Source organism: Apteryx rowi, unplaced genomic scaffold, assembly GCF_003343035.1.
Source record: "Apteryx rowi isolate R43461 unplaced genomic scaffold, aptRow1 scaffold_26, whole genome shotgun sequence".
Taxonomy (NCBI): domain Eukaryota; kingdom Metazoa; phylum Chordata; class Aves; order Apterygiformes; family Apterygidae; genus Apteryx; species Apteryx rowi.
The window spans coordinates 2,233,112-2,259,422 of record NW_020448974.1 but is presented as its reverse complement, the minus strand read 5'-3'; the positions used below and the strand labels follow the sequence as shown (position 1 = coordinate 2,259,422).

Genomic DNA, 26,311 nt, shown 5'->3' with positions numbered 1-26,311 from the left:
AAAGCCAGTTTTTTTTTTTAATTAGTTATTTTACTGGGGTTTTGTTTACATTTTTAAGTTGAACAAAGTAACAAGTGAAATAGCTGGAGCTGGAAACTGATCAATTTTTTTTCCCAAGTTGACTATTTTTTCCAATTTCCAGTCAACTTTGGAAGTTAAATTTAAAAAGGCAAAAGTTGTATCTGTAGAACTAATGCAGAATGTAAGACAAAAATTCCTTCTTCTATTAAATCCCTACAGGCATCTAATGTGGTTGAAGAATTAGAACATAATGTGTCGCTGTTAAAACAACAGTTACAGGAATCAGAACATCAAAGGCAACAACAGCTGAGGGTAAGCCCTGATTAAAAAAAAAAAAAAAAAGAAAAAAACCTTTTTCCATTGTTTAGATAACCAAACTAAAATACACTTAGATAAATATTGTACCTAAGGTTGAATAAAAAAAATATGATTAAGAGATCACTTTATGGGTAAGAACAGAATTTTCACAGGAACTTTTTGACTATGTCTTAAATGATATGTTAAACCAGGAGAAACGTGTATCAATGGGTTAGAGAGAACCACATTAAAGAATTGAAAGGGTCTTTTTGCTTTCTTAAACAGCATACGTTTTTAAGTAAGCTTCAATATTGTATTTATTTCTGTTGCTTCTTAACAGTTCAGTTCAATATTCTATCTTCTCACAGACATGTAAATTAATCTTTCTGTCTTAGGATAATGACTTCCATTTCTTCATGTATCAATCCTGTTTGAGTTTTAGCATCTGCTTGTCCTCCTTTCTCTTTCAATATACAGTTTACATAGTGCAGAATAACATTTTAATAGCTCAGGAGAGCTAGTTGCTCTAGTTGCTTTTGCTCTTTAGAAGTGTTGAACCATGCCATTTGGGCTAATTTTTTTTATGTGTGGATATTTTTGCTGTTGGTTGGATTTTTTTGCAAGTCAAGGAGACACGTTCTCTTCTGCATGACTTAAAGTCTAATAGTATTCCTCCCATCTTGGACTTTTGAGCAAGGAGCTAAAATCTGTAATTGACCCTATGACTTCTTAACTCTATTTAGAAGCCTTTTTGAGCTAATGAAATAGTAGAGATAAAGTGGTGTCTTTTCCATAATTTAAATAATAGCTAAATGTTGATAAAAAGAATTGTTTAATGATGACACAAAGTGGATTTTTAATTTTTATGGACTGTACTGTATTATAGCAAAATAAGTGGATGCATTTAATGACTGCTTTGAAATGAAAAAAAATGTGTTTTGTCTATTTAAAATACACATCTCTGTTTGCAGGATCAGGACCACAAGTTTCAACAGGACAAACTTCACTTGGAGTGTGTCTATGAAAAACAGGTACTGTTTTAATGTAAAATGTTATTCACATTTCCAAGTTTGTTGTATGCAGCCACTATGTTGTTTAAATTCTGAAGCCCTCCCCCCAATAAATTTTGAGCAGACTAAGGATATGCAAATAATGAAACCTAATACCCGCTGTGAAAATAATCAGATTTTAAACAAGGATAAAGATGTTAAAATATTTAGCAAAAGTGTAGTATCAGTGGCTTGAAACATGGTAATGCATGCTCTTTAACTCACTTTGAGTGGAATTAATTCCAGCTAAGAAGATGCAGTACTTCCAATGCTCTTACTGTAATTTTTTTTTTTTTCATTATTTTGGCTTTTTTGTAGGCAGCTATTGAGGTTGCAAAAGAAAAATGGCAGTGACAGAGGCTGGATATGGAACAACTGTTCACTGTCTCTCAGTGCAAGAAGTGGGAGGCCTTAAGTGAAACTAGCAGCTGGCAGTTTCAAAACAAACTTTTTCACACGATATGTAGTGAATCTGTGGAGGTCTGCCATAGGATACTGTGAAATCTAAACGTTTCCCATGGGTTGGAAAAATAATTGCACAAATTCAAGGAAGATTGGCTTAGGCTATTTAAGTACAGAGATAACACCTCTGGTTCTAGGTAACTATAGCTCCCGATTGTGGAGGTTGGGAGAGCGCACCAACGAAGCGTCGCTGTGTGCTTGTCCTCTTCTGATACTCTTCCTTTGCTGCCATCTGATGTTAACTGCTACTGCAACAAAGATACTATTGAATAAGATAAATTGAACTTAGCCTGACCTGTTGTCAATGTTCATATGTTCTTCCATACTTCTTTCTCCCAATATATCTTTATTCCATACTTTTCTGGGATTTGAACACACGTTCTCTATATATTGTTGACATGCATTGTTTTCACATCAGAAACTTAAATTAAAAGATGTAGTTCTTAGCAAAAGCAGTTTATTGTAAAGCACTTTGCAAATACTGTCCATTCCTTTAAACTTTAAGCTTGAATAGGTTTCAAATTAATTTTAATGGTGTATGTTCAGCTCATGCAGTGTTTAATAAGAATGTGTTAGATGCTTTCTTAATGGAAATAATGTGTTTTTCAAACGTCATTTTCAAATGTGGCAACTTTATAACATAAAGTGATGAATTGCGACCATAGCTACTAGTCATTTACTAACAGCAATTGAAACATGGATTTTAGTGGGTTTTTGATTTGAGTTAGTTCCTTCTGCTGACTTGACTTTAAATACTTTTTTCATTACAAGACATGTTTTGGTCTAAACCTAGACTTCATTTGTCTTTTTACCAGACTGAGTTATAGTTTTGGTTTTTTTTGAACGTTGTCCTCAAGAAAGGCCTAGGATTGGAGTGGTACTGCATGTCAGAATAAAAGCATATTAGCAAAATTTGGATATCTTCTGGCTACTGAGGTACAGTGCATGTTGGTTTGTTGGAACAAATCAGCTCCTCTGAGAGCCGATATGCGCAGATTAAATGTGGCTGGTAATGTTCCCAGGCACTAAGCCCAAATGGTGTGGAATGGCCCACATCTACACTAGTAAAATTTCTTATTCTGCACAGCGAGGTGGTTGCATCCGTGTTACCTTTTTGAAGGGGTGCCTGTCCTGTGCTAATCCTGAACAAGTTTTGAGCAATGCTACTTCGCATTGGCTAAAGGATGTCAGCAATCACTCTACTTAGTAAGTGTAGATATTCAAGTTCCAGCCTTCAGAAACTAGTATGAACATAGTCTGAATGTCTGGACTAATGATAGTGCTAAAAATGTATTACCTTTACATAAATAGCTCAAGATGAGTAATTATATCAGTGTAAGGTTTGGGTAGACTGCAAAACTGATGTAAAAAGCCAAACGGCTTGCAAAACCTTAGAGTATCTTTGAGAGATGAGCTGCTGAGTACCTTTCTGATCTTCTCTGCGTAGTTTAGATCTGCTTTCGTTCAGTGATTCTGTTACGCTGCTGTCTGAATGACATGGCGAAGAGCTTAGAAAGATGATAATGTTGCGTATTGTATAGTGAAAATGATTGTTTGATCCCCTCAAATGAGAGGGGACTCCAGAGAACCGCGAGTTCTTTAGCCGAGGGAGATGCAGGGTCTGTAATGCAGGATTGTCTGCAGACTGGGGAGAAATTCTGCTGTGTACCAAACCCTTTTCTCCAAGTAAAACTTTATTGCATAAATATTTTGTTCTACACAATGCTGTTAAAATTTTTTGGAAGTTATTTGTGACCTCTGTCTTGTTGTTGATAATGCCTAACGATAGTTTAATTTCAAAGAGTGTTTTTTTGATGTCTTGTGTTGTCTGTGGTTTTAGTTAGGTTTTTTATAAAGGGATGAGGTTGTCATACTCCCAAAAATTCTGCATGGGGTTTTGGTCTACATCATGTCCCTTCTTTTTACAAGGGGTTAATTTTTTTTTCTTTTTTTAATTAACAGTATAATTCAGGTCTTAACTGGTGTATAAGAAGGTCAACATATGTGTTCAAGTTCCTTACTGTAATAATTTGATATTAACAATGCATCTAGTTGGAATCGCTATTTCTTATACTGTTCAAATTTTTAAGTCTCATTTATCTGATATTTCAAGATTTGCCATTACAACCTCAAGTTAAAAAGAGAGAGGGGCTGCTGTTATTGAGGGAATACATCATTTGAATCCTATAATAGATAAGATGAAGCTTATTTCAGCGGGCATGTAACTGTGTATCAGTTTAAAAAAAAAAAAAACCCAAAAACCCAAAAACCTATTTTTGGTAGATAACTGTAGCTGTTTGCATATTCAGAAATTTTGATTTAACTGTGTGCTTTGAAAATAAAATCTTTGAGAGCAGAGGAGTAAACACATGTGAGTGATCTATTGCTATAAATCCATAAAATAGTATGGTTTGGCCCGTAAAATACTGAAAATGAGTTTGCCTTCAAGTGAGGGAATAATGAATTCTCTGGTGCAATCTGTTCACTTAAGTACCTTCCCATTATCTAATAATCTTTATTGGTCTACAGTGGCTGTTCCCTGCTAGGATATTTAAACATCAAACAAATAATAGGTAGTAACCCTAAATGTCACTGTTTGATTAAATGTGCTTATCTGCTGAATCAGGAACCAGTTAGGCTAAATGGTTTTACAAGCAAAGGAAACACCTGCTTTTTACAAATAATCTACTGCTTGTTTTCCAAACATCCAGCTAAGCCAAAGAACAGCGACAGTTTATTACTGAGAGCCGTTTCTGAGTCAGCTGCTAAATATACTTTACTCTCAGGATTGGTAATACCATCTTTATACGCTGATGGACAGTCCTTCAGTTTTGAGGCTGTTTCAAACCAACTCATTAATCTTGCTACCACAGAGTTAACGGCTATATGGGACCATTTACACATGAGAATCTCTAAATTGTTTTTTCACTGGAGATATAAATATCTTGTGCTGTGTTCGGTTTGTTACAAAATTAAAATAGCTTAGATACTATTTTATTTTAGACCTGTGAGTGTTCTTTTTCTGGGTGTAAGTTAGTGGTACACTTATACAAGAGTATCATACCCCAGCATTTACAAACAATGTTTTTAATGTCTAGATGCAAAATGGAAAAATGAAAAGCTTTCATATAATGATTCAACCACTTCATTTCTGCCTCAGGGGGTAGAGAGTTCTTTGGTTGTAAGTCACTTTTTCTCAGAAAACTTGCTTTTCTTAGGAGTATCCACCCTCAGTTGGTTAATGTTTGAGTATGCATTATTCTCAAGTAATCTTATTCATTATCATTATATTTGGTAATCTTTTTGTTAAAAGGAACGATAAAAAATAGTTATCTTTGAATTTGCATTCACAAATTGGTAAGTAGGAATTCTGCATCATAAAGCAATACATATTATTTTAGGCATATTTCTGTATTTTTGTCTTTATTCTAAAGAAAAATATAGTTCCTTTTAATGCAGTTACTGATATTTCTTTATTGTAGAGAATAATATTCATTATGAGAAGAAGCACAATAGCTCTATTGACCATATTCTCATACTTCATCTCTCCGTTAATGTTTGTTCTTGCATTTTTTTCTTGTGTTCTATGTGACTTTAGAAACATCATACACATCGTTGTCTATATTAATGCAAAATAAATGTTTAAAGTAAATAGTCTTTATAATTCAAAATAACAGTAATTTGTTCCATCAGACTTTGTTTTAGCTATAATGTAGTATTTTTTCCTTCAAATGGTAGATTCATGGCATCCGGAATGATCTTGATAAAGAAAGAGGGGATGCTCAAAAGAAAATTCGCAAACTGGAAGAGACTTTGAAGTAAGTGGCAAATGCGGTAGTTGTTGAAGCATCCCCAAGTTTTTAGCCAAACTTATTAAATGGACATATGCTTTGTGTTGTCTAACAGCCCTCTATAGATTGTCTGGGTAACCTTTCAATTATAAAGACATATTTTCAGGGTTTTATTCAGCCATAAAAATTAAAAAAGCAAAGCAGAAACCACGCCACCAACATTGGTCAGCTTTTAAGTGACAGGAATGTAAGGGAACGGAAGTTAGTGATTTTTCAAGTGTGTTTTTCCTGTCAAGTAAACTAAACCAGCTTCAGTTTGGAGTGGATATGTAGTACACAAATGAGCAAGAGTAGCTGCTTTGGAGTATTTAAAGGAATGGATAAAACTGAAAGATCTATTCTAAGGGTCAAACATAGTGGTGTGTTGTGTTATATACTGTACAAACTCCTGTTCAGTACTTAGGATTATTCTTTTAGGAYTCAGGAGAATCCAGGAGAGAGGCAAGTCTTTCTAAAAAACAAAAACAAAAAAAACAAAAAAACCCACACTTACAAAAATGTATCACTTACATTGCTTTTGATCTCAGAAATTATATTTGAATTGATTTAGACTATCATATGATATTTGTGAATTTTTTAAATCTCTATCCATAAATTAATGTGGATTTTTCCTTCTCTTTGTTACTCTACCTTCTTGTATGCATATCTTTTTTTGTAGTCTAAGTGGCTGAAACAGCTGTAAGCCTTTGCAATATTTGAATCAAAGAAAAAGAGGAAAAGCATATGGGTGTGCCATGAAAATTCAATATCATGCAAATATTTCAGTGCATTTTTGGGGTATGTGATGATGCTATGCTCTTGGGATAGCAATTCTGGAATTTCGTTTCTCAGAACTGTGTCCCATTAAGAGCTCTTCTTATTCACTAACTGGACCCTTACATCAGTGTCTAAAGAACATGAATTGTGTTTTATTTTGACAAAGTTGGTGAATGCATAGATACAGAATGCTTGGAGGAAATTTAAAAAAACGAACAAACAAAACGTTGGGAGGGTGCTTCTCTCCCCACAACTGATGCGTATGCAGTTCTGTTCAGGAATTAAAAGGGAGTCACGGAGGACTTTGCTGAGTCTTGATGAGCGGCATCTGTTTACTTGAGAGTATTGCTGCTGATTTAGAATGCTTTCTTTTCTTAGAATTCTGCTTTCCAGAAGACTCTGGGATTTAAACGGAAGAAATGGACAATAGGGAATGAGATATTCCCTGAGAATCTCATCTCCAAACACTTGGCTCTGCAGAGTAGTGCTTTTATAAATTTCAGCAGCGGGACTGCTTTGTTGGCCCACACCACTGGCAGATACTTAACAATACAAAGTAAATTTATCTAATACAAAGTGTGCAGAGGCTGGTTCATTTTATGACATCTTATGAGCCATTATTAAAGCATCTTAAACTGTTTCCCGTTGCTGGTTAACCTTATCAATAGCTGTCTTAGTGACATAAACAGGAGATGGATAAATCTGACTACTTATTAAATTGGGCGCCCAAAACCCCTTAATTTTCTTAAACACAATTTTTCAAATACAGCTGGAGTTCAGAGAGTTGGTGTGCAGCAGACAGACTTGAGACACTTTCACTAACTTGAAACAGCTTTTTTTGCCAAGCTTGTACTTGAAAAACTAATCAGGATGCAGCAAGTTTGATACTTTCTGAGCAGGGAAGTGGCTAACATACAGCAGATGCACATATGACAAGATCAACTCTCTTTTGTTTTCCTCCTTCCATTTTTGTGTAAAGGTATATCTAGACTATTTCCACTACAGCAAGTGATTTATACCTATTACAGGTCTTGCAAAGTGTCTTAGATTGGGACTTGTGTTTTCTGATGCAAGTTATTCATGTTGCAAAGTGCTTTTCCCAGGTCACCTTTGTGTGTGTCCTATGTCACACTGTTTCTGAGTGTCTAGGCAAATGTTTGTGGGGTTGTGGGTTTTATTTTTTATTTATTTTATTTAGGGTGTCTGAAATAACATGAAGATTGCATCAAAGACCTCCAGAATGAATCATTATAGCATGATAAGGATATGCGGTGCATGTCCTTGACTATTTGCGACACGTGGATATTTGGGAGGCCTGCTGGAGCAGTGTTGAAGGGTTGCGTAGGATGGAGGAAGCCACCCTTTCTTATGATTTTGGTCATACTGCCTGTGTGGTAATGCTCTGGGGTACCCTATTCCTGTAACTGCACCCAATTTTTTGTCGGGGAGAGCTAGCTGGTTCTCAGAAGGAAACATGGGAGCAAATGAGTTTACATGTAATATTGGATTGGACCTTGCAATTAAGTTATGTAGTATAGATTCATCTTTACTGTAGAATCAATGTGAAGTAGGTCACTTAATTCTCGATCAAATGTTAGTACAGAGTAGTTAGCATGTTGTAAATTCTCAGTTAACTTTGAAATTAATGTCTTTTGAGAAACTGTATTTGTAAATGAAAACTTTGTCATAGCTATTTATAATATTAACTCATATGCACTCTGCTACAGATAATAGCATTTCACACTCTCCTAATTTAAAATGAAAAAGATATTTTAATTTTTGAAATTGCTTACTGTTTAATAATGGTTATATACTATGATACTTTTGGTTGTTTTATAGCTGTGATTTGGGATTAATTTTAAGACATACAGTAATTATTTTGTCATTGAATAGAAAAAAAAATTGGCTTTCGTTCTTATTTTTGTCTGAATGGAGACAGAAATGCTCCTAAAGATTCAAAAATACTTTACTTGCAGAAGTATAGTACCCTAGTCCAAGACCAGCATATATTCTGCAGACCTGTTCTTTCAGATTTCAACGCTGGTACAAAACCGCTGGTCTGTTAGCTCGCATGAAAGGCTGTCGGTAAGCTTGTCCTTTGCAACTGAATGAGCCCCTAAAAATCATTCATAAGAAGGTATTTTTGGTATGAGAAAAAATAATGTTCCTGATGGTCTTGTCAGCCTTTATTACAAGAGGAAGTGATAGCAGCTATGGAACATACAAATCGGAGATCTAAATGGCTTATTACATATATCGTGGCAGACTGACTGCTTTGGCATCAGTGTGTCTCTGATCAAAGAGGTGTCAGTGCATAGGAGTGATAAGAGCAGACTCGCTGCATGCCCAGTGCAGAAGAACTGCTAATCCCGCCAGGCTTGCTTTCTGGAAGCCAAGCCATTTATTCCCTGCCCGTGTATCTGGACAGTATTAAGATTTTTATATGTATATGTCTATATATGATATGTTTGTGTGCAAACAGTAAGTAATAAGCAGAAACAGTTTTGTAAGTTTTAGAGAAATGGATGTCTTCCCTGTGTTTTTTTCCATTGTTGCAAAAATGAGTCCTTTAGGCAGTTTCTGGTTATTAATAGGAATTAGCCACCTTTTATGTGAAATGCTTTATTTTGTCGTATTTCTTTGACTATTTGCAGAATAAAATTAAGTAATTACAAGCTAAACCAGGCAGACACAATAAACCTTTTTAAAACAACATTATCTTCCTTGAGATGGGTGAAAATAATAGTTCACCATCTTCAAATAGAAACTATGCCTTGTGGAATTGTAGCTCAGAACCCAGTAAGTACATCAGTGATTTCTCATAAACTACTTTGATCTGAATGCGCTTTGATTCTGCAATAGCCACAGGATTATATCTTGAGTAGCGAGTCAGCTGCAAACACATAGAGAGGGAAGTGGTTAGGCATTGCAGTGATTCCCCCCACCCCCCTTACCCCCCAGTGGTGTGACAGCAGACACTGTTATTGCCATTTCAAACATATTCACACAGAGGCATAATGAAAGTGATTTGAGACAGCATGTGAAATAATAAAATTCACATTTCTTAAAAGTATAATTCACTTAAAATAAATAGATAGTATTGCCAGATTTTTAATACTGAATAGGAGTTTATATAATTTATGCAGGTTTTTTTTCTGAAGTTTATGGTGGAAATCTTTGTAAGAAATAATTTTTTTGCAAAAGAATTGCTGTAATACTCATGACTATTGTTAGTGACTTGTACATATAAATTTTGTTTAGCTTAGGCAATACATGTCACAGCTATTGCCTAATAACAAAAAAAGACTGCAAGAAGGGCTCGAAGGATTTTTCTAGAACATTGTTTAAACTGCATTTATGTAATAGCAATCTACTCTGTAAAAGTTTCTGTGTAATTACTTGGGGGGAAAGGTTGTTTCTCTAATCCCTTTAGTTTGGTTGCATAAAATGTCATGAGAGTGGGTTAAATATAGGCTAAGTCTCTGTTTCTTATCCCTTTTATTTTAAGTAGAAGAGTAGGAAATAAAGAGGTATAGCTATAATATGATTTGTCACATTCCAGACTCACTTGAATACAACAGATGGGGAAAAAAAAGTGAAAAAATCTATATYCATTTGTTGCTAAAGAAATTACTTAGATGAGAAAAAAGATCTTACCACACAGCAGTATTGTCTAGGGTGGTTCTTGAGAAGATCTTGTGCTCCGTGAAATTTGGACACCTATTTATTAAAAATATTTACCTCGCCTCTGCTGGTATATTAATATCTGATTATTTCATAATTTTTGCTTATTACGCTATAGGGAGGTATTTCCCATTTTATTGAAGAATGGGAACGAGGAAGCCTAGAGACATTTAGGGAGATGAAAACAGGCATGATCTTGATGTGGTTTTAAAAATAAAGCCAGGACTTGGATGTTAAAGGCTAGCAGCCTATCTTTTTCAACTGTTTACTCTTATTTCTATTCCAGTGATCATCTTTAAAGCAGCTTTACTTAGTTGACCTTCATTTGAGTAATATTCCCAATAGTAGTACTGCAGGTAGGGATTTATGAACTTTCCTGAAGACTTAGCAGATGGCTTTTTTTCCCCCCACAATAAATAATTGTATAATTTTTTTTATTATAATGGAAATGTTCAGATTGGACTGAAGGACAGTTCATAAATAGGTGTCTAAACTATAGTATGATTGAAGGAAACAAGTTTTCTTTAAGAAATGGCATGAAATGTTACCGCTACAGGTGCAGGCAGACATTGTAATTTAACATTGAACTGTCAAGGCATATGTGCACAAAATCTGCAGTTAAATGCTTCATAACATTCTTCATCTCAATCTTTGCCATTTCTTTAAACCTGCTTAGGAGGCCAAATCTCAGTACTTCGCAAGTGGCAATGATACAGAGCAAATGTTTAGCAGCTGGTTTATTGAAAGTCACTCAATAAAATTGTTGTTTACATAAAAAACTAGCAACACCTCTTTTCTCTGTTGCTTCTCTACTTCTCATTTGAACTTGTTTAAAACTATTCTGTGGAGGAGAGAGGGGTTAAAGTTTCCAGAAACTATCAAAGCCATTCCTATCTATTAGTAGATCTGTAATTTTACAACAATTTCTAAAACATGCACATACAGTTTTCACTGTATTTTGTGATCTGTTTTAGATGGTAGACCAAAGTTTTTCAGGCAAAATCTTTTCRATCAAAGGCATGGTATGAAGAAGGAGCATGGCTGTAGAAGTTCAATAAAAATAAAGAAATAATAGTAATTTAACCTTCTTTTTCCATATATACTTGTGTGCATGCACTTGTTTTCTTTGGAAATCCTTGACATGTGATTCAAAGAARAGTAGTAGGTTTCTTTTCAAGGATGAGGCCATGGACTTGTTGCATAGTACTTTTTAAAGACTTCTGTTACTTCTTTAATCTTCCTTATTCTAAATATGATAGCTGTGTCTATTCTTTATACCTCCACATGCTGATTCGTGAATCTRCTATTTCCAGTGACTTTCTGCCAAGTGTGGTTTGATGTTACTGATGTATGTTTTCAATTTTCATGCATGGCACAGTTATTAGTGCTACAAGGTTTTGTCTTGTAGAGAGTATCTGATTAAAAAAGAACCGCCAGTCTTAGCGTTCTCGCCTCACCAGTGGCTAGTTCAGTGTGCCTTACATTTATCTTTCACCATTAGCTATTCACTGTTCAAGTACTTTGCACTAAATCAGGGCAGCAGCACTGAAACAGAGCACGTTCCATATTCTTTCTGGCATGGATTCTGCTGATGTCAAAGTGTTTTCTTGTAATCGCTGAAATTTGGAGATATTCCAAAAGTGAGACCAATAAGATTCATAGCCGTGAATTACATGGTTTTTTGTCTTGGTTTGTTGGCAACTATCTGCTCCTTGTGGATAGTTTTGATGGGAAATCTTAGGCAATGTCTTAAAGAAATTTTGATTTAGTTCTATCTCTTGTCACAAAGAGTTTGTTCAAGTTGATTGTTTTATGGATGATGAATTGTGGAAGGCAGAAGTTCAGAAATGTATCTTTTATGTATTTGGGACAGTTTCACAATGGCTCTTTTCTGTGACTGATCAGTGGCATTGGATTTGAACTGATGCACAAATGAGAAACCATTAGCTAAAATGGAGGATGCTTAATCCTGAGATATGGGGGAGGGGGAATGACCTGACTCATCTAGCATGTACTATTAATTAATTCTCAGTTTTTCTGAGTGAATAGGAAGTGAGTACAGTCTGATCCCATTTGTCTTGGGATTTCCTTATCTTTTTATGCATTTTACTCGCTCTTTCTTGATCCAAAATCTGATCAAGAAGAGTGACTGTAATATGGGTATAATTTAGAAGGATTGCTCTCACCTTTGACAGATGGCATTTCTGTGCAGACCTCCAACTAGTGACACTGAAGTCCCTCCCTATGTAAGCTCCTGGTGTCCTGAAGACGGCATGCTTTGTGCAGGATGTTTTATCGCATGATGATAGCTCTGTTCTGATATGTTCACAAAGAGCAAAATATTCTTCCAGAGTGCTAAAGTTAGCTTGCACTTGTATTTACCAAAGCAGGTGGAAAAAATGCTCTTTTGGGAAGGAAATAATTTTTTTCTATGGCCTGAAATTTCTACTTTTTCCTGTTCTTGCAATTGTAGTCGTTTCTTTATTCACAAGGATTTTACTTGTCGTCTCATAATATTGTTTGTCAGTCATTTGGTAACTGAATTCCCTACCTGACATTGTCATTGTAGGAATGGAGTTGGAGGTCTTCTCAGGCCTGTCCTGAGGTGAGATACAAAGTATTGATATTGACACTTGAAAATGCTTGATTGAATGGCCTTTATGCCACTGTTACTCAAAGGTATAACTTTGTTTCATATAAGAAGAGAAGGCCAAGATGTTGTTTGGTTTGAGAGGTTCTTTTTGCTTTGATCAGGATACACAAAAATGTATCATATTTTAGTACCAGAAGTTTTTTGTATGGGTCTCTTAGCCCTTGATATTACTGAACTCTTGCAAAACTCCACTCTCTTTACCCAATTTTTCTTCTTTTTGGATTATCCTAAAATAAACGTAAAAGAAATAAAGGTACATACATCTTAGAAATGGATGGCATACGTAATGCCTCTAAGCTAAAAAAGAAGGAAGCAGATGAAGGCAAGGATAAATAAAAACATGTGAAGATAAATGACAGAAGGAGATGGAATAAATAGCAGTGAATATAATTTCATTTAGTTGTGTAGGCTGCAGTTGAATAATTTTGCATGTACTGTAACGTTGGAGCCTAGCATTTGAAAAAAGTTAAAATTGGACTTTCAAAATATACACAGATTATAATTTTAAATTAATTATGAATTACAGTGCATGTTGAGAATTTAATGACATCAACCACTTTGAGAACTTTATTTCTGAATGGATTCTTCTTCAAAACRCTATTCTGTAGATATTTCATTTCCTGCAGTGGTGAATGCCATTTCACACRGAAAAATACAACCTTGTTATAATCATCAATAAGATGATAAATACATGGAATAGTAGCTTTAACCTCAAGTTATTTTTCTTCCTTGTTGCTCTAGATTGAATCCAGATTCTGAATAATTACTTATTTTTAGGATAGTTGCCTAAGTGTAGCTGCTTTCCTCTAGTTAATTCCATTTTCCCTTGAAAATGAAGTATTTGTGTTTGTTTAGAGAAATTCTTGTAGGAATGGAAAAGCTATTACTATTTTTAAAGCAGGAAATAAAGAAATATGAGAAGGCATTGTCTTTAATTCCAAATGTTGCAATAAAGAACATTGTTAAGAATCTATACTCATGTTTGTTGTGTTCATCATTCTCTTTTAATAAAAAATATTTAGTGTTGTCTTGTTACTACAGTTGCAATATGATGAAAAAAGCAAACCTTGTGATTTAAAACCAGTGGTAATGTTAAGTGGCTGAAGAGTTTGGATACAATTTTACTCTTTAAGATAGGGTGGGGTTTTTTTGTTTTTTGTTTTCCTCCTTCCCCCCCCCCCCTTCAGAATCAGTGGAAAACCAGCCAGCTGTTCTCCACTTGGTGCTCTGTTTGAGCATCTGAAACCTTTTAGAGCAGAAGCAGTCAAAGTTTCCAGCATATTGTAAACATTCCTTTAGCTCTAGTGAACATGCTGACATAACCCTCACTCTAGGGGGCACAATGTAAAGTATGAACAGAGGCCAAAAATATGCGGTAGCTTTATTTAATGGTCTCACTTAAAAGAAAAAATAGTGTTCTATTAACTATTTACAGCCTTTCATTTTCTTCTACCAGTTTCTCTGGAGACCTACTGGCAATAATGAAATATGTATTTAAAGAAAAGCTCCAATTGTACACAAAAGAAAAATTAACTGTCAATTTTTAATCCTTCCCCATATAACCCTAAACATGGTTATAGAGATATCATATGACAACTTTTTAATGATATTAATTACAAAAGTACATCAATATTTAGTGGTATGAAATGAAAAGTATTGCCTTGTGATGTGAACAGCTTCAGTGTATGATGTGCTATAACACTTAGATGAACTGCTGTAAACTGCTGTTGTAATAATTAAGGTGGTTAAGTGCTATAGATTCTGACCTCACTTAATGAAAATACAAATAACTAACACAAATATCAGAATCATTCCCTTAATGTTCTGAAAGGCTTACCTTTGATATTAGCATATCTTTTAAATTCAGTGCATTATATTTCAAGACCACAACAAAACAGTGCCCAAAACATTGATGAAATGAGAAGAGCCTTCGGTTGGCCAAAGAAAAGTCTTCCATATGATTTAATTCAATTACTCATTTTTAATAAGCATAGAATGCTTCAGGCTATCACCTTTTTGGGTCATTTAAAACCAATGTACAAAAATAGTGCAGAGGAAGACTTTGACTCCTTGTCTTTTTTTGTTGTTGTTGCTATATAATTCTATTTATGATAGTTAGACTTCAATGACATGAAGAAGGAAGAATCTGATGAGCTAGATAAGACACTTACCATTCCTCAGTATTGAGTTGTCCGTTACACCACCAATATTATTATTCCCAATCCTCAAGTACAATGATTTTAACCACAAAAATAGTTTCCAAAAATATGTGCCATGAATGAGTACTATATTCTTGCACTTCCTTGTACATGTGAATCGTATGCTTGTGTTCTGGATTCTTTATTTCCTCATTCAAAACTAGTATTTGGTGGTGTAGCCATGATTGTCTAAGGGTATAAAAGAAACAAGATTTGTGRGAAATAATATTTAGGTCAAGTAGAATATAAGGGGGGGAAAAAAAAACAGACTTTCTGATCCAGTGCATTTTCATCAGCGTAGACCTCTTTGAAATGATAAACCTAGCATACTTTAAGCTGAAGGAGTTAGTTTAGATGTTTTGTTTAGAATTGTGTATTGGAAAAATGTTTCAAAAACATAAAAAAAACAAAACGGTCTTTGACATCTTCTTTGATTTGCCAGCCACCCTTGGCACTGTCACTCATTACATCTTGGGCTACTATTTTATTTGTTAATGTTAATGACTCCTTTTGCCTGGTTCTCCTCCTCGGTGATCTCTTCCATAGCTCATCATTCAGAGGATTTATTTCATTCACCCTCCAGCTTTCTGCAGCACACCACTGTTCTCTGTTCCCTCTCTTTTCCTTCTCTGTGCCTTTCTCTACATAGTCTCATGAATCTATTTACTATCTGTGCTGCTGACTCTGTGGTCCACCTTTTAATTCCTGTCTTGTCTCCTTTCATCTAAACCGTTATCTACACCTGCTCCTCTAATTCTCCACTCCTCCCTCCTGAAGTTTAGAGGTCACCTCAGTATGTAAAAGCCATGACCATTCATCTGTGTTCTTATCCTCCTTTCTTGATAAATGAGTCTCTGTTGGCTGTCATCTATGTGGTATATCTAAATCTTATAATTTTTTGCAAAGTTTAGCTAAATTATTCTTTACGTTTTCCTTTCCCACCACATTTACACTTATCCAGGCTTTTAACCAACATCTTATTCATCATGTTATGGTTGCTGTTTTTATTCTGTTTGCACAGCACCTGGCACAACAGTACCCTGAGATTATAATAATGAGAAATATTTATAATAATTATTGTTGTGTTTAACCAATGTCTAGTCAATTTGTGAGCCATTCATACTGAATATAGTGTGTTGTTATTCTTATTTTATGTAAGTGTGATATTATGCACATGGAATATTTACTCCAAATTCATTAATGGCTTTAAGTAGAGGTTTAGTTTAATGTTATCTTGTGATTTATTTAAAACATAAGGATATAGTTTAAAATAATAATTGTATTGTAAATATCATTCATTCTAACAGCTTGCTTGAAGGAATGCAGACCAGCTTTTTGATGTTAACATCTCAAATTATGCAAACTGTAAACAATTTTTAAGTGGATTCCTGCTTTTTCTCATACAGACAAGCTCATCTTATACTTAAAATCAGGGAATAAAAGATAAAATTGTTCTCTACTTTATATTTTTGGCTTTATTTGTTTGAAATGATGAAACAAGTTAGAATGCTTTCTAACAACTTCGAAATATTAAAGTGCCCAGGGACAGGATAGGGATGATGTTTTGAAGGCAATAAATATTTCAGCTTCACATTTCAGTCTTTCTTCTTCATTCCTTTGATCTGGCTTTGGTTTAGTTATCATTCCGCTTGAATGACTTCACACTGTCTGTCTTCCTCTCCACACCAAAAAGAAGTGTTCTGCACGTATTCCATATGTTTAGGCTCACTCACTGTAAGAGGGAGCCATTGTTTTTCCTCATTGTTTGCTGGTAATAACTGCCTTTCAGTAAGATACTTTAACCACAGCTAAGATAGATGCCTTTAGGCCTGATATACAATTTGCATAAAAAGCTGTTAAGTAACTATCACATTTATTAAAATAGAGCATGAGAAGTAAAACTGTTTTTGTGTATTTCGGAGAACTCTCATTACTACTGTAGCACTTTTTTCTTACAATAAACTGTAAAATGGTAACCCCTTCTTTCTACAACTACATGGTTCTTCAGACCTTAACATTTACGTAGCTGAAAAAGTGTTCATTCTAAAAATTAAATTAGAGAGACTGGTCTGTAGGGTATTTTTAGTGGTTTTCCCACCCAACTGTGAAATAGTGGCAGTCATAGACCTTGCGGTTGACTATAAATCAATAAACTGCTGCATCTGTGTGGAGCCCTGTTAATGCCAGGGGAATTCCCCAGGAGCTGCTCTCTCTGAGATCGGGTATTAGGATCATGGATTCAATTGTAATGTGTAAGATTTTGCATATGAAAATATAAGTATCCTTATCCTGGGTGCATATTCATTGCATCTTACAGACAAGATGCAGAGGCAGATTTTTCCTGGGGTTTTTCTTTTGAGTGGGATGATCGCATATGTTTTGATGAAGGTAACTTTTTGGCTACGTAGTATGCTTTCTTTTATGTTGTCTAGCTAGTTGTACTTTGTGAACTTGTTTTAACATAGGTTTTTTATTTTTTAATCTATATGCACTTTATGAGCCATAATAGCTGATCTTCTTTTAACACAGATGGATAAAATACTAGGCTTTTTATTTCTTGTTTCAACCCCAAAAGCAAAGTTGTTAGAAACAAATCTAGCAGGRACCTTCTTCAGTTGCCTCCCTGAAAGTGCACTGGTTACCAATTTGGTGGATAGTGAAACAATTTTTCCTCATAAGAATTAATATTTGGGGGTGGAAGGGGAAGGAATGGGCAAAGAGGTGTGTGCAAGTCCTACACAGAATTTAAATACCTAGGGACAATATATATGTCATGCAGGATCATCACGATAATGAGTCAAAGGAGAGACTACCTTTTCAGATCAGATCACCATGCCAAAAGATCTCAGCTTCAGCAGGGAGCCTGAATGCCCTACCATTACTCTACTTTTCCATGTCTCGGCCTTGACTGACCTGACTGGTCTGGATTCAGTGAGGAAAAAGATGACAATGATGAAAAGGTAACTCTTAAAAAGGGGCAGTATCCCAAAGCCCTGCCAATTAGATATCCTTTTAATACTTTTCGGTGCTGGATGAGAAATAGTGAAATTGAAACAAAACAAGAGATTGCTTCCAAACTATTTTTGCTGTAGGAAAGCTCTAGGAATGAGGCATATTTTAAATGAGACTTTTGAAATATTCTTAGTACATGAACTGTTAAATATTTAATTGTGAAATATAGCTGTTAAATACCACCAAACTGAAGTTTACTTTAGTCTTTTAATAGGAGAGACACTTTAATTTTGCAGAATAATTATACTGAAAAGAACAACACGTTATTGTGCAACTTGTGATTCCACAGTGTTATAAATCATACTTTTCTCCTTGTGTATTGCAAGGGTGGCTCTTACTGTTTTTTTGTTACTTCTCTTAAAACTTCAATTTAATGCTGGCATGTGAAACTTATATTAGCTTTCCTCCACACCAAGAAACAACCAGTGGTGGAGTGTGCTTGTCAGTAGGTATGTGTCGCTGCGTGGTAGCTGGTGTTTGAGGACTAGTTTGTAGGTTTTAACACAGTGTGAAGAAGGGTGTAATGCCTACGATTCTCTGCCCCAGAAGTAGTGCCTCCAAAATGTGACTCTGTTATCATACTTCTGAATAACAGGGCCTCACCAAATCTTCCTATTTCCTGGGAAAAACTAGTTAGTGATGTCATCACATCATCGTTAATTATTACACCAAGAACCCTCTGAGCTATTTTGACTATGGATTAGATGTTCCCCTTCTGATCTCCAACCATTCTGCTCCAAAGTGATGGGAAACAGGTAAGTACCATTGATTTTTATCTACAGGCATAAACCCAGAGTCATATTAACCTGTGCTGGATTTAGTTCATCAGAATCAAACCTTAGGGTGTTGCTGTAGCAGGCATGATGCAGCAGATAGAGAAATGTGCTCATTGCTTTCTGGAAAGCACAGAAAGTATTTAGCCTTAATGCATTTTTAAATTTCTCCATCTTAATATTTGATATTTCCTGTTCTTTGTTATACTTGCCACTAAGTTTCAGAAACTTACTCGGTGATAAAATGCATCCTTATCAAAGAAATTCCTTGCTCCCCTTCTCAGGCTTCACTGAACTGTAGCAACACTGGTCTCTTTGGACACTGTAAATGGATTTTCACTGCTGCCAGAAGTATTTGAAAACCTGGCAAAGAATTTGCATATTCAGGAATAAAAGACTGGTGGTATTTTTATAAGAAAACAATCAGRATTTTCATGATCTAGTAATTTTCCATACTGCTGAAAACCCCTCTAAACACTCAGTGTGCTTGTGTTGGGATTTGGTAATGGGGTGCGAAACTAACTGTTCGCAGAAGTTGTACGTGTGTACCTCCTGCAGGTACATGCTTTGTGCATGTGTGTGTTCATATATGTTCAAAAACGTTCCAATTTTTGAAGAGTCCGTTTACCGAGCTGGGTGTGTTTCTTGCTCTTGTTTGCYGTTAGCCACCTGTTGCTTTCTCCCAAGGAATGGGGAGAACCTTCTGGCCTTGAGAGCCCTACAAAAAATAATGCTGCTTCATACTGCATTTGGTGGAACATCTTGAGTTTATTTAACCTCTTCTGTGAATCACTGGATTGCCCTGTTTCATTAACTCGCCTAGCAATGCTGTAGCGTCTTGCTGTGTTTAGTTGTTACCTCTTGGAAGATGTTTTGGGCAGCAAGGAAAATATTTACGATTAAGCATGAAGAAGTAGTATTTGAGATTTATATTTTTCCATTTATCAATACACTTCAGAGTGCTGCTTTCTGAAATTGCAATTCTGGACTTCACAATCAACTTTCCCTGAGATGATTTGTGCTGTGAAAGATTGCTAATTCTCTGGCCATATCCTTTAGAAACTGAAACAAGAGGAATTTTCAGCTTTTTAAATTGGGGCCAAAGAGTAAATTCACCCTGTTTTTATATTCAAGCTGGCTCAGCTTTAGGGGATTTAAGTGATGTAATTGTATTCGGCCCCACAACTAGTCCAACTGAAAAAAATAATCTTCAAAGTGAATATTTTAGTGCTTCATGCAAGGCACATTGCTCAGTGTCTTGGGAAAAAAAAAAAGTAAAGCTTTTCTTATATTTGTGAACCGCAGTCCATTGTTGTACTTGTTTTCTAAGCTTCTGTATGAATCTCAAATGCATAAAAAGTAGCCAGAGCCAGCTCCCACATCCACACATGAAGTCTTATTCCTGGTTATAATGAGATGTTATATCTATTCATGGGATTAAGTCTTTAAAAGAATAAAGGTGCATAAAATCAGATTCCTCATATTAAAACCAAAACAAAACCAAAAAAACACCCTCAGGAAGAAGACGCACACACTGGGAAGCTCGCTCTCACCACCCACGCTGCCGCCTTGTTCTCCTTGTTGTGTTGTGATTTGTTGTGTTTCCATCTGACTAGACAGAAAAGGTTGTTCCAGGGTCTCTTGACGCTTTTCAGTGCAGATATGTTGGAATAAGCTTTGGGTTTTGCTTTAATTTCTGATCCGGAGTGGAAGTATTAAATCCCTTCTGCAGGAAGGGAGAACGGTCACGCCGTGCCCAGAACCGGCTAAGGGCCGCTGAGGGCAGACGCGGAGGCTTCCCACGGTGGCAGCCCCTCCGAGGCAGAGCGTGGAGCGCCATGCYGGGCCGTGCGGTGCGGTGCGGCCGGCCCCCGGGCGCTCCGCCGCCTCCCTCCGCGCCTTGCCGCTGCTCTGCCTCCTTCCCCTCGGCCTCGGCACATAATCCCGTTTCTTGCATAGTTTTTTCTGTGAGTTAGCCCTAGCTTTTGTTGTGGGGAGATGTGTGCTTACGGTATTCCAGTACAAAAAAAGTTATTAACCTAGCAAGTTTTCCTTTCAGCGGCTCCCTAGTACATGGATTTCCAGGGGATGGTTGAGGCGAATGTCTTTGCTGCTAGATCCGATGCATGACTAACTCCTCCGTTGCTCCATATCTTTCTTGGCTTTTGAAGCGTTCTCAGTGTATATGTTCTGAGAAATGTCCGAGGATTTTTGTACTTGCAATTTTGGTATTTTAGATCTTCTGTAATAGAAATTTAAATCCTAAATGGTCTTTATGCCAGTTGAATTTGCATGGAGAAATCCATATGTTAATTCTGTCTCTTTTTTTTTTTTTTTTTTTTGCTGTGTGATTTTTATTGGCTCATAAGTGAATGGAGAATGTGGTATCTTAGATTAATATACAGATATGTTTCCTAACTCAAAGGAGTTTAGAAAATGAAATTGCTGTGGCAGTAGAAATAAAGACTATTTGCAGAGTGATGCACAGAGCGATGCTGGAGAGATTTGGTAGGTGGTGGACCTTCTCAAACAAATTTGAAGAAAGTGTTTAGAAAGACACACTCCTCTAGGAACAGGAGAACAGAAAAGCCCTGAATGACTAACCCCAAACTGTGACACAGAATTTTGTTTTGTTTCCATCMAATTTCTGTTGGAAAAGCACATTCCGGAAAAATGTCAGTCTCCTTAGGTCTGAATTACCCCATGAGATGTAAATAGGGTACTAAAATCAAATAGTATTTTTCCAAATATACGTGAAGAGAAAAATGTAAAAGTAAAGAGCAAAGTTGCTTAGTTGGGGCTTGCGGCATTTCTTAGGTCTTTTTGCTAACAGAATTGCCCTTCTGTTGCCCACTGCCGACGGGCACTTTGTGAAGATCCGGGCTCGCGCCCTGTGTCCCGTCGCCCCGGGTGGTGCAGAAACGGCGGGGAGGATGCGAATGCTCCGGCTGCGGGACCGGCAGCTGCCTGGCCTTTAGGGAAAGGTTGCTCCGTGCTGTAAGAGCCAGTTCCTGCTGGCAAGGTGACAGGCTGGATGAATTGGCTCGTCTTTTCCATCTCTTATGTGTCAGATTCTTTGTTTTATATGGAAATAATTTCTGTCAAAGTGGGAAATTTATCATGAGGCACTTCCTCTGCCTGTAAAATAAAAATGTCAGCCACAGGTCTGTTTAAATCTATGTCTTCTGTTACAAACAGTTGGTGGAGCCAACTTTGTCTGTTGATACTGCCATTGTGTTCCCCCGTGTTTTCACATGAAGTCATGTAACTCTGCTTCTGTGAACTGACCTCCGACAATAGAAACGTGGAGTAGAAAGTTTACAGCGTTTTCTGATTGTCTTCTATGTGAAAAATCGCATCAACATTTCTTAAATATTTACAAGTTATCAGAATTTTTTGTCTGATTTTTGTCAATATGGTGAGTCAGTTTTTTATACCTGTGTGAATGTATGTACATGTTATACATGTGTTAATATTGATACTATGATGTGTTAAGAAACCAAAAGCAATTTTTATATGTGTATGGACTTTCATATGTCACACAGTATAGACTTTTAATATGCACTATCTTTGTGTAAACTCTTGAAAATTTAACATGTGCCATTACTTTAAAGGCTGAATGGATATTACAGCATTATGGATTTCTAATAGATGAAGAAGGTGCCACATGTCATGCATTACACTGCTTTGCACTGAGATATATGTCAAGTGGTGAATAATTCTGCTTCTTGTCTGAGTAAAGATGGCACTGGGATAATTTTTTTGTTTTAATGGAACAGTGCCATTGTAATGTAATAAAGAGAATTCTTCGTTTAAATTTTAGTGGGACAATATGCTTTTAAAGGTGAGATTAAAAAAGGGGGTTAAAAAGGGGTAGTAAACCCCTGAAGTCATTGCAGACTTTGAAGATGGAGCTTTTGCCATAAGATGTGGATACTATTTTTAGGCTTGCTAAATTCAATAAGAGAAAGTGAAAATAACTCGAGACTTCTATTCCCCTCTTCAAAGTATTGCTAAGGGAAGTTTGGCAGAAGCTGGGACAGGAAATTGAAATCTGAATACTATTTTAAACTGATAGGGTTAAAGGCCTTTCTTTTACACTGGCACACTTGTTCTTTTATTTGATACTTGAACTCTGAAAATTTTCTGTGACTTTCTAGGGAGAAGGAGGAGCAGCTGACTCGGGTGACAGAGGTACAGAGGCTGCAGGCCCAGCAGGCAGATGCTGCCCTGGAGGAGTTTAAGCGGCAGGTGGAGCTGAACTCAGAAAAAGTCTATGCTGAAATGAAACAGCAGGTGAGAAGGTCACAATGCCAGCCTTTCTCAAACTCTGTCGCAGTAGGATAGCATATTCTGATCTTATAATGCCAGAAACATGCTTCACTTGCTAGTGCTACATCAAAATCTTTCACAATGTAGTGTCTTTTGCTCGCAAGTCAAAAAGGGATGTTAGCGGCTGTTTCATCTTTCTAACAAAGGCAGGATTGCCATTGTTATAAAGATATCTGCAGTTATCTTCCTGATTAGGGATTTTTCAGGAGTGAGAGTATAAAGTGTTAGTTTATACACCCCAGTGGAACAATGTTGATAATTTTCCACTTCAGTGTGTGTCTCTCCCTGCTCTTTTTGGAACGACTCTGCCTTCCCCTAATGAGGTCGGTAATCAGTGTGAGCATAAACAGGGGCAGACCTGTTGTGACTGCTGTCATTCATGTTCCAGTGACAGTAAAATTCATTTTTCTTCCCCTGAAAGTTAGTAACAATAATTAGGAATAAAGATTTTAGTGTGTTAAACTCCTCTTGGAAGAAACAATAGTTAAACTGTTGTCCAAGGGATTTTACAAATACAGCACGATGACTGAAATGAGGAGCAAGAGGCAGACAGGTGATCAAAAAGAAAGATAGAGAAGGGAATATTTTCTTAACTTGTTCATGAGGTCAAAATCTCTATATGTATCTCAAGCTAGTAATTCTACCTGACCATTTACTCAATTTTACACTCGCCTTTCGTAACCAAATCTAGTTGTTGCCAGTAGGATGCTGTAATCTGATACTGTAATGAACATCTAGGGATACTGATAGTGTGGTACTATTTAAAAAAAAAAAAAGAAAAGAAAAAGAAGAAGAAGAAAAACTTCAGTCACAAAGCTTCTCTCTACTCCTTACGGAAGAGTTGGGAATGGAAACAGCAGCAGATGTGATCTTGTCCCATTTGCTATACTGAACATCAATAGAGCTCTCTGAAACAGTGTATGTGTTTTAATATCCTTTGGAATGAAAAAGGTTGTCTCATATGGAAGATATATTTTATGGGCACAATAGTGGAAGATGAATTTAATAATTTAAAATAATGACAGATATTTGAAACACAAGCATGAGATGGTTAAAATAGAGTTTTTTCCCCTAGAAATTATTAACTTTAAGTTGGTATTAATGATGAAACACAAACCAGAAATTGGTGGGAAACAAAGCTATTGTTTGAAATTTTTTTAGAAGAATAAAATGTTTTGTCATATGTTTATTATTAATAAGCAAATTCTCTTTTTTTCATTCTTGAAGCTTTGCTTTTTTTCCAAATTCTTCAGCAAAAGAGAGGAATGTAGGGCATTACTGATATTTTTAAGACTTATGCCTACAGCAAATAATAGAATTTGGAAATAACAAAGCAAGAACAAGCATGCAAAGCAACTTTTGTTTTGCAAACTAGACCCATGAGGGCAATAGAACAAATCCTACTATTTTAAAGTCCGTTTCCTATATCCTATACTGTGAAACTCTTCTCCAGCTTCCTCAAGATGACTTAAAATAATATTTTATTTCTGCTCCAAAAGGGATATAATCTCATTCTTGAAAGACTGAAAATGGTTTCATTCACTTAAAAAAAAAAAAAAAAATTGCACAAAAGAATTTGGAAAAATTACAAACTCATTGTCATTTAAAAATTACTGTAAACTTCCTTTGAGAATATTGCTGTGTTCTGGGAAGTTCTGAGGATGAGTTTTGTTGTACTCCCAGAATCAGTCATGGAGTTGTTTTGTATGGACTTGTATGCTAAAAATTAGAAATAGTAAATAGTATGTGACTGAACAGATTGTTCATTCTTCATACTTTATTGATCCCTCTAGCCAGATTAATACTCCATATGAGAATGGAAGTAACATTGAACAGTGAGAAAAGAGATTGCGTTGTGACTATTTAAAAAAACATGATGCCTCCTCACAAAGGACTCTGACAAATAATTCCCCTCTCCTGGCACTTTGCGTGTAGTAGTACTTCTTAATCTATTAGGCATGCAAAAACAATCGACCTGTGGAAATCTAGCAGAACTTTATCTGTGACTGGTTGTATCAAACTTACTCATAATGATGAGTAGTTTTCAATACAGCTACTCTGAGAGTAGTACTATCCAATATAGGTCTATAAACTAGATCTTTCCAAAATTTAAAAGACAGAGTGAAGTCAAACTGTGTCAAACTAGTGCATACGTTTGCTAATATTAAGAATATTTCATAATTTAATATCAAAATTATTTCATGTTTATAGTTTATCAGCTAAGGTGCTCTGAATCTGTGGAAAACGTTTAGCCTGTGGTTTTTAATCTATGACTTCCAAGTGCTTTTATGGAGAAATTCAGAACAGAAGTCTTAGCCCCACATGGTATTGCCACTTCTGATACCCTCTGACTTCTGCCAGTCTCAATATTGTTTCCCCCCAAAAATGTTGTAGGACATAACAGACTACTGTTCTACAGTAAACAAGGTTCAAGGAAGTGCATCAAAGGAACAGTACCGAAGCTGTCTTCATTGCTTTGTCCCTTCTCATTCGTCTTTATACACATAATCTTTTTAGATAAGTCACCTATTACATAAGATAATAAAATATTGGAAAATTCTGTTTTTTGTAGTTAGAGGAAATGTTCTACTTATAATGCAAAATACTGTAGTAGCTATAGCAACGCTGTACTCTGAACTACACTATAAATATTAGGCTTCTGAAACCATCTCTATGGTTAACTTAATTATGGAGATAAGTAGAATGGGGTCTGGCATTTTCAGTTCTTGTAATCAATATTTGATTCATTAGTCTGGCTCTGATATTTTGTGCCATCTGCTTCCTATGTTGTCAAGCTTGTTATTAAGAGTCACCTGATGCCCATTGATGGATGACCAGTACATTTTTAACTGTAAGAGCTGTTAAATTTTCCAGTAGTAACTAGCAAAAAGAGAAACAATACATAAAAAATATTATGATATTTAGGCTCTAGTGTTTCTTGGTCTGAAAAATAATGACCAGAACCTTCATTGYATTTATAGGAAATACATGAATTTGATCTAATGATTAAAGCACAAAACCTGTAGAGTTAAAGCATCTTTGCATGTTTTTTCTGTCTCACTTTTTAGAATGCTTTCATTCTCTTTTAAAAATAAAAATAAATAAAGTAATAAGATCTTTTATTGTGCTTTGAGCTAAAGAAAATATGGCTGTGGAGCTGCAACTCAAGTAGGCTTGGAGTTGGGAGAAATTATTCATAAAAAATATTCATAGAATTCCCTTT

General features: G+C 35.8%; 1 protein-coding gene across 9 annotated transcripts in view; it reads left to right on the top strand.

The window, feature by feature from the left end:
- CEP112 (centrosomal protein 112) overlaps nucleotides 1-26,311 on the top strand; it is a 183,239-nt gene that overhangs the window by 49,301 nt on the left and 107,627 nt on the right. For all 9 annotated transcript variants that reach the window (XM_026067618.1, XM_026067623.1, XM_026067619.1 and 6 more), the window contains 4 exons: nucleotides 241-333; nucleotides 1,290-1,349; nucleotides 5,568-5,647; nucleotides 22,917-23,052. In XM_026067618.1, the coding sequence (XP_025923403.1) occupies nucleotides 241-333; nucleotides 1,290-1,349; nucleotides 5,568-5,647; nucleotides 22,917-23,052 (369 nt within the window). The remainder of the gene's footprint in view (nucleotides 1-240; nucleotides 334-1,289; nucleotides 1,350-5,567; nucleotides 5,648-22,916; nucleotides 23,053-26,311) is intronic.